At 61.2% G+C, this 8,736-nt stretch overlaps 1 protein-coding gene across 1 annotated transcript in view; it reads left to right on the top strand.

Moving 5' to 3' along the window:
• Window positions 1-8,736, top strand: part of ANKMY1 (ankyrin repeat and MYND domain containing 1) — a 38,494-nt gene that overhangs the window by 16,251 nt on the left and 13,507 nt on the right. The window contains exons 9-13 of the mRNA XM_015587828.2: window positions 591-684; window positions 772-912; window positions 1,321-1,461; window positions 3,698-3,805; window positions 5,581-5,712. Of these exons, the coding sequence (XP_015443314.1) occupies window positions 591-684; window positions 772-912; window positions 1,321-1,461; window positions 3,698-3,805; window positions 5,581-5,712 (616 nt within the window). The remainder of the gene's footprint in view (window positions 1-590; window positions 685-771; window positions 913-1,320; window positions 1,462-3,697; window positions 3,806-5,580; window positions 5,713-8,736) is intronic.

Raw genomic sequence — 8,736 nt, 5'->3', positions numbered from 1 at the left:
ACCTATCCTCCCATCCACCCACCCATCCGCCTCTAATTAAGAATCTATGGTTTGCTTTCATCTTTCAAATGGGAGTTCTGCTTCAGTGAGGTGCGGAGTAGCCAGCATTCCGCAGGTGCCGGGAGGCTGCCCATCGCCCCAGCATGGTGGGCCGATGCCAGTCGTTTCTGGGAGTCCCTCCAGCCCTTCTCTGAGGGCCCCTCCTGTTTCCGGGGCTCCTGCCTTGAGGGTCCTCCAGCTTGGCCCGAGGCGCACTGTGTGCTCCTGGTTGGGGCCTCTCACCGAGGTGGCTCTGTGTCCTCCAGGGCCGGGTCCCCCCGACCGTCTCCGTGTGGCCGGTGCTGACGGAGCATCGTCCGGAGACAGTCCTCCAGAGACTCAGCGATGGCCAGAGGGCTGCCGGGGGTGGAGGAGGACAGGCCCGGGGCAGAGGCTGGTGTCAGGAGCTGCCTGGCCATCTCTCTGTGTGGTGGCAGGTGGACAGTGTCCTGGCAGGGAGGACAGGGGCTTTCCTAGGGGAAGATAGGGACAGTCAGCTTAAAATGAAGCTGGTTCACCAGGGCCTGTGCTGCTGTCCGCGGCCTTGGCAGACAGAAGCGCCTTATGAGTTGGGACCCGCTCGCGGTCCTCATGGGCACCTCGTTGTCCTGCATGTCACAGCGGGGCTGTGGGAACCCCAGCCAGGTGGGGGAACCCCGACTGCACAGGCCCTCGCACTGGGGGGTTGCTCACCGGGCACTGCGCTCACCCCCACCTGCGCTTCCTCTGTAGCGGGGGTCCCTGACCCCCCTCCACATTGCAGCTGCCCTGCCCGGGGAGGCAGGTGTCAAGATCACCGAACTGCTGCTCCACGCTGTCACGGACGTGGACGCCAGGGCAGCTGACCAGGACGACGTGCACAGACTGGGCAAGGTGCTCCATCTGCCACTCAGGAGGGCGGGCACTGGGGCCCCGTGGCACTCCGTAGGCAGTGCCGTCCAGTTCACAATCTCGCTTTTATGTCACCTGTCCCTAATGAGGTCGATCTGGGTGCCCCAAACCAGCCTGGATCCGTGGCAGCATGTGCACACTCCCCCGTGCGAGGGAGACTGGGGCCCGCGTGGGTGCTGGGCGGCTCGGGGCCCACTCGGACGATGCGCCGGGTGCTGCTGCAGACCCACCGTCCAGGGAGGAAGGCCACACGCTCCTCCGTGCACACGCTGTGTGTGAACTCGCCCCTGCGGGGGCTTAGGGCCCAGCCTGGCTGGGCAGGTGGCGGGCCTCTGGGTGCTTGGGAGAGGGGCTTGGGGACCAGGACCTGACTCCTTTGTCTGCACACAGCTAGACCTGTTGCCTTCAAGCCTGAAGCTCAATAACGAGGCAGGCCCACCCAGAATCTACTACAGTGACCACACGTCTGTCCCCAACGAGGGGGGCCGGACGGCTCTGCACGTGGCTTGTGAGCGGGAGGACAACTACAAGGTGAGCCGGGGCCTCCTGGGCTGGACGGGAGCGATGTGCATGTGTGTGCCTTGGGTGTGCACATGAGTGTGTGTACAGGACTGTGCATGTATGTGCCTTGGGTGTGCACACATGAGTGTGTGTACAGGACTGTGCATGTGTGTGCCTTGGGTGTGCACACGAGTGTGTGTACAGGACTGTGCATGTGTGTGTATGTACCTGTGTGTGCGAGCATGTCTGTGTGTGAGCTTGAACAATCAGTCACCACATGTATGCATGGGTGTGCATGCGAGTGTGCGTACGTGGGTGTGCTTGGGGGGGTGCATGTGCACGTTGTGTGCATGTTGTGTGTCTGGTGTGCTGGGGGCAAGGCCGTGAGTCAACAGCCCTAGCAGGGACCAGGCTGGGCTCAGGTGTCCGCCGAGGCCACCCTGCCTAGAACGGATGGGGTGGTGACACCCGCAGGAATAGAACTCACTAGGTCAAAACGGAACAGAACTGTTGGAGGCGTTGCACGGGGCCGTGTGTCACAGCGTGTGCCAGCACGTTTTAGGGACACGCGTCCACGTGGGCCTGCATACACGTGGGTCACTTTCTCAGTATGGGACCTGGTTGTACACATTTGGGCGTGGCTGGCCTAGGCTGTCAACCGTCCTGCAGAGCCCTGGGCTGTGGCCCCCGGCCCTCCGGCCTTTAGTGCTGCCCGCGTCAGCCTCGGGCTTAGCTCCTGGTGAGAGGACGGCCAGCGGCCAGGGCGGCCGTTGCGGAACTGGGGACCGGCCTTGGCTTCGTGGTGTAGTGGCCCATGCAGCCCAGGCCAGTATACCGCTGAGTGCATAGTAAACCGAGCCTCAGTTTACCCTCCCGTGAAGTGACAATAACAGCCAGCCTCACGGGGCTGTGGCTCGGGCGGCGTGCCACTGCACAAGTGATGATCTCATGTCCTGCCCCGGGAGGCGGGGTCACCCATTGGGACCTCTCTTGTCTAAACCTCCTTGGGACTGGGCTGCCGCCCTGACCAGAACCTTCTGAGGGGAACCGTGAGCCCGCGCCAGCAACGGGACAGCGAGGCCCCGAGAGGCAGGCCGGCCAGGCCGGGCCGGGGAGTACGAGGCCTGGCTCTAACGTGGAGCTTTCCGTCTCACACACCTGTGTCCTTCGTTGGGCGCCGGACTTGGAAAGCTATAGGGAAGCGAAGCTAGGAGACACTAGAGGTGACGTCATCGTCAAGCCAAGGACAGATGGCCAGTGTCGAGTCCAGCGCTGACAGACAGGCTGCAGCAGTCCAGCCATCGCATCTGCATTCCAGCGGAGCGGGGAGTGGGGGAGAGGCGGGAGCTTTCCCAGGAGCCCCTCAGCACACCCAGCTGGCATGGCTTTGGCGCCGGCCGGGAGGCCTGGAGGGTGGCCCAGCCAGCCCATGTTACCCACGACTCGGGTGGAAGGAGGGAGGGGTTTCAGCAGAGCACTCGGCGTCAGAGCCGGGCTGGAGCAGGGTCGTGGTGGGGACGGAAGCCACCAAGGGGGGCCCCCTGCATCTGGGGAGAGGGTGGGGACAAGGGTCCTTGGGAGAAGGGCAGGGAGGGCGTGTAGGCGAGACTTGCTCCTTTAGGCCTAGCCACGCTTCCTTCACATGCTGTGTTCTGTAGGGCAGCGGCCCCCAACCTTGGCACCAGGGACTGGGGCTCCTGCGAGCATCTAACGCCTGAGGATCTGAGGCGGAGCTGAGGCAGTGATGCTGGCGCTGGGAGCGGCCGCAAATGCAGATGGAGCTTCGCTCCTTTGCCCGCCGCTCACCTCTTGCCGTGTGGCCCAGTTCCTAATGGGCCAGGACTGGTACTGGTCCACGGCCCGGGGGTTGGGGACGCCTGCTGTAGGGTTCCCGAGCCCCGGGGCAGGATGTCCACAGGTCATACCCACTCTGTGCCCGGCTGTGCTGTGCTGAGTCACGTGGTCCTGATTCTCCCTCGCCGTCTGGACAACGAGCCTTAAATCAATCGGCGCCTCCCTCGTCCCTCCTACTTTCCGTGGGAAATGACGAATGTTTAGAAAACGCCTCAGTCTGAGGACCACCTACCCACCCACCACTCGTTCACCAGCTTCCAGAACACTCTGTGCCAGCCAGGGCGCCGGGGTGGCGGAAAGAGCACTGGGCGACCACACTGACCTAATGGCGTCCAAGTTCATCACCTGCGCCCGGTGCTCCTGGGAGTCAGGCCTCGCCAGCCCGCGGTCCTTCTGCCTCTCTCCCGCCCAGTGCGCCCGGGACATCGTCCGGCTCCTCCTCTCCCACAGAGCGGACACCAGCCTGCTGTGGAGCGGCCACTCCCCGCTGTCCCTGTCCATCATCAGCGGGAACGACCTGGTGAGTGAGTGCTGTGCCCCCGGACGGCACACCTGTGAGGTCCCCCCCAGAGCCCCCTCCCCGGTCAGTGGCCGGGGTTTGCTGTTGCGGGTGGCGGTGTGAAGCCCCTGGAGAGGATGGAGCTCCCCAGAAAAGAGGGTGTTGAGAGGAGGGGGAATGAGCAGCGAGGGCCCAGCGGGGCGTGTGGGCGTGCGCTCCCGCGTGCGGCACAGTCACAGCCCTGCAAGTCCCAGGCAGGGACTCCTCAGGTGCAGGGGCCGGTGCCCACCTCCCGCTGCTGCCAAGGGACGTGTTTATCCATTCTACACCCACCATCTACCAACTTACCCATCCACTCATCCATCCATCCATCCATCCATCCATCTGTCCATCCATCCATCCATCCATCCATCCATCCGTCCATCCATCCGTCCATCCATCCGGTCCGTCCGTCCGTCCATCCGTCCATCCATCCATCCATCCATCCATCCATGCATCCATCTGTCCATCTGTCCGTCCATCCATCCATCTGTCCGTCCATCCATCCATCCTTCCTTCTATCCATCCTTCCTCCCATCCACCCATCTGTCCCTCTATCTACCCACCTACAATTCATCCATCCACCCATCCACCCACCCACCCATCCCTCTATCCACCCACCTACCCATTCATCCATCCACCCACCTACAATTTATCCATCCATCCACCCATCTACCCACCCACCCATCCCTCTATCCACCTATCAATTCATCCATCCATCCATCCATCCACCTACAATTCATCCGTCCATCCACCCATCCACCCAACTACAATTCATCCGTCCATGCATATTCCGTCTACCTCTTCGTCCTTGCATTTACCTGTTGTCTTGGAGCATCTACTGTATGCCAGACGGGCCCCCTTTTAGACACTAGGTGTTGAATAAAGCAGCCTCTGCCATCCAGGGTCCTCCACTGGGGGAGACAGACCATAAGCCAGTATGGGACACATTGTCACGAAGGAAATACAGACTGACGAGGGAGAGCATGATGAGGGCGGGCTGCTTCGGCAGGGCAGCCAGGTGGGCCTTTCTGGTCAGGGGGCATCGGAGCGGAGGCTGAGGGCACTGGTGGTGCAGGCGGGGCTTCCGTGGCGCTTCCGCAGGGGCCCCGTCTCCTCTGCCTCCTTCCACTCCTGTGCGGAGCCCGTCGCCCAGCGGGCCGTGCCTGGCTGGCCGAGAGCTTCACTCTGAGAGGGTGGGGCTCCTCGGAGAGCCCGATGCTAGTGTCCGTATCCGGCCGCAGCTGCTGTCGCTCCTGGCTTCCTGGGTGGCACCTGGGCTGGTGGCGGAGGACACAGCAGGGGACAGGTGAGACCAGGCCGCTCCGTGTCTGGTCAGGTGATCACAGGCCCAGGTGCCCAGAGGGCAGAGGCAGACCGGCCCCCGGACGCGGGCCGACAGGACGTGCGCCGGACCCGTGCTGGCGGGCTCAGCTCCGCCCTGGGATGGGCAACAGGACTGGGGCCAAGGTCACTCTGGAGCAACTGGAGAGGCCACAGAGGAAGTGCCGGCCCAGGCCACCGGGAGGGATGGCAGCCCTCCCTGAGGAACTGCCACATGTCCCACGCCCCAGCCTTGTCCCCTGGCCCAGGCAGCAGTGGAACCTGGGAGGGAGCCATGAGAGTCTCAGGTGGTGGCTTCAGCCCCAGGCGCGGCCACCGCCGTGCTCAGTGCACCAGTGGCCTCGCTCCAGGGAGTTCCTCGAAGAGGGAGGGGAGGGGACCCGGTGGACGCTGACAAGCCTGTCTCTGTCCAGATAGTGAAGGAGCTTCTGTCCCACGGCGCCAACCCCAACCTGCTCCTGACCAAGGGCTTGGGCAGCGCCCTGTGCGTGGCCTGCGACCTGGCCTACGAGCACCACAGGAGCATAGACAGCAAGCTGGCCTTGGTGAGGGGCTGGGGGGGCCTGGGGGTTTTCTTTTCCTATTTTCTTCTATTGGATTAATTAGATATTTTTTAATGATTTTATTTTATCTCTCTTGGCTCATTGTGCTACTTTATTTTTGTAGGTTTTACCTCTACATTAGTTTTAAACCACATGCACAATACATTATTGTTTTTGCTTTAAACAATTATCTTTTAAAGAGATCTTTTCGGAAAAAAGCTGGAGGGGACCAGCCCTGGTGACGGGCTGGGGGGCCTGGGGGTGCCGGGTGGAGGTTGCTGGCCCTGGAGGCGTCTGTGGGTGTGCCTTGGACCCTCCATCTGGCCCTTGTTCCTGGCGGGGGAGCTTTGCATGGTGTCATGCTGTATTCCCCAGCCTCGATGTTCCAAATACTTGAGAAAAAATGAAAGGTTTTGCTTTTAAAAATTTACAGGCATAAAAAATGTGAAGAGGCAAAGCCACTCAACGGGCCAGACAAAAGTCCCTTGGTTTGTCTCAGGAAAGGCAGTCTGTGGCTTTGGTCTGGTTGCAGGCTTCTAGATGTTTCTATATTAAGTGGTGTTGGCCAGAGATCCCAGTCAGCGGACCTGCTGGGCTGGGACCGGGGTGCTGTGTCCTGGGCCAGGCTGGAGCTGCCCTTGCTGGGCTGTGTCCACTCTCAGCCCACTGAGAAGCAGACACTGTGACAGTCGGTCACCGATCGACGCGAAGCGGACGTGGCCCGAGGTGGAGACACTGCCCGCACCCGCTGACCCCAGCTCGGGCGTGTTCAGTGAAAAGCGATGTATCTCACGATAGCGTATGTGGTTCTCGTCGAGACTTCCGAGCAGACGAGTCGCACCACGCCATCGCCGCGCTGGACGGACTTTCATTATCCGTCCACCATGAACCAGTGACACAAGTGGTGGCCCCGCAGCAGTGAAAGAGCCGTCGCCGTCCCCGGGGCACACGCGTGGCCGCTTTTCCTTGCGCCGCCGCCCAGGGCCGTCCCGGGGGTTCGGGAGTCTGGTGAGCGGACGTGTAGCTGCCGGACGCCAGGCTCACGCCCGCTGCGCGCACACTCGCCCGCCGACCCCTGGCGGGGAGGGGCGCGCTGTCTGCAGAACGGGCGTTTTCTCTCCTTTTCCAGCCAGTGTGGCCCGTTTCCTCTTTTCCTCACGGCCGCGGTGGTTCCGTTTCGGGGGTGGCACCTCTCCTGGTTCTGATGTCAGAGGGGCTTTCCGCGGGGTCTCCTGTCCACTTCTGGGAGCTCTGCTTCGGCCCCTGGCCAGGGCGGGAGCGAGCCTTCGGTGACAGCTTGATCGAGCGGTGATCGGGGTGTTTGGAGACGGTTGATTTTGTTTTGTTGTTGCCAAAATGAGGTCATACTGTACCTGTTTTTTTTTAAAAAAAATCATTGTGCCAAACGACCTAAAGGTCACCACCTTAACCCTTTCTAAGCTCAGCGGCATCAAGGCCATTCGCGGCGTCGTGCGGCTGTCTCCGCTGTCACCCCCCGGACACTATTCATCTCGCGAAACTGACACCTTGTCCCCACTGAATACGACAACCGCCCACACCTCAGCCCCGGCACCCACCCGTCTGCCTCTGTCTCCCCGGGGGCCCCGCACGCGTGGGGTCCGTGCTTGTCCCGCGACTTCCTTCCCTCAGCGTCGCGTCCTCGAGGCCCATCCTGCTGCGGCAGGTGTCGGATGGTTTTCATTTGGAGGCGGAATGACATTCCCTTGTGTGGATGCGCCACGGTCTGTCCGCCATCCGCCCGCGGGTGGACACTCGGGGTGCTCCACCTGTTGGCTGCTGCGACGGATGCGCTGTGAACATCGGGGCGCGAGGCCCTCCTGGAGACCCCGCTCTCCTCCCGGGCGCGTACCCAGACGCGGGATCGCTGGACCACGTGGCCCTTCCAGTTTTAACCTTCGCGGGTCCCCCGAGGCCGCACCGTCTTACGCTCCCGCCAGCGGTGCCCGAGGGTCCCCGTTTCTTCACGTCCTCGCCAACACTGTTATTTTCTGGGTTTTTTTTGCCAAGCGGCCGTCCTGACAGGAGTGAGCTGGTTTCCAGTGTGGTCTTAATTTGGTGGGTAATATTCGGCATCTTTTCATGGGCTTGTTGACCATTCGTGCATCTTCTCTGGAGAAAGGTCTATTCAAGTCATCGGCCCATTTTAAAAATTGAGTTGTTTTTTGTTGTTGTTGAGATTTAAGATTGCTCTCTATATTCTGGATCTTAATCACTTATCAGATATATGATTTAAAATATTTTCTCCCATCTGTGGGTTGCCTTTTTACTCTGTTGATAGGGTCCTTGGATGCAGAAAAGTTTTTAATTTTCATGAAGTCCAATTTGTCTAGTTTCCTTTTCTGGCCTGTGCCTCTGGCGCCATGCATGAGAAGTCACTGCCACGTCCCGTGTGGTGAGGCTTTTGCCCCACATCTCCTTCTAAGAGCGTTGTAGATGAAGCCAGGAATTTAAAGAAATGCTGTTCAGTACCCACGGCTTTTCTGCATCGTCCTTTCCTTTGATGTGGCTCCGTGGGACAGTCCAGGCCCTCCCGGAACCTCGGTAGTGCCTCTGGCTGCTGGGCCGAGACCAAGAGGGGAGGGGGCCTTCCCAGGGTGTGGGAACACCGGCCCTTTGCTTGCTGTGGGCCCGGCATAGCCATCACCATGAGGAACCCGCCCCCCCGCCACACGCACCCGTGAGCTAGGCCCGGTCAGACCTCGCTGGCTGCTGGTGTTGGTGGCGTTTGCCCGCGTGCCCGGTTCTGTGCCCTGCCGCCTGGGTCTCCGTGCTGGTGAAGGATGAGGAGGGTGTAACAGGTACCGAGGGAGCGGGAACCCTCGCTGAGGGCGCCCTGTGCTGGGCTAGCAAGTGCAGCGAGTGTCCTGCAGGCGACAGCCTGGCTCCATCTGTTTACTCGGGCTGCCCTGAGCCTGTGGCTCTAGCTTTGTCGACCTTACGGGCTAAGACTGAACGCACACAGCCACTTTGTAGAACTGGACCCCACTCGTCGGGGTCAGGGTCGGG

This window comes from Pteropus alecto, unplaced genomic scaffold, assembly GCF_000325575.1.
Source record: "Pteropus alecto unplaced genomic scaffold, ASM32557v1 scaffold143, whole genome shotgun sequence".
NCBI lineage: Eukaryota > Metazoa > Chordata > Mammalia > Chiroptera > Pteropodidae > Pteropus > Pteropus alecto.
This window is presented reverse-complemented; position numbering and strand designations above follow the sequence as displayed.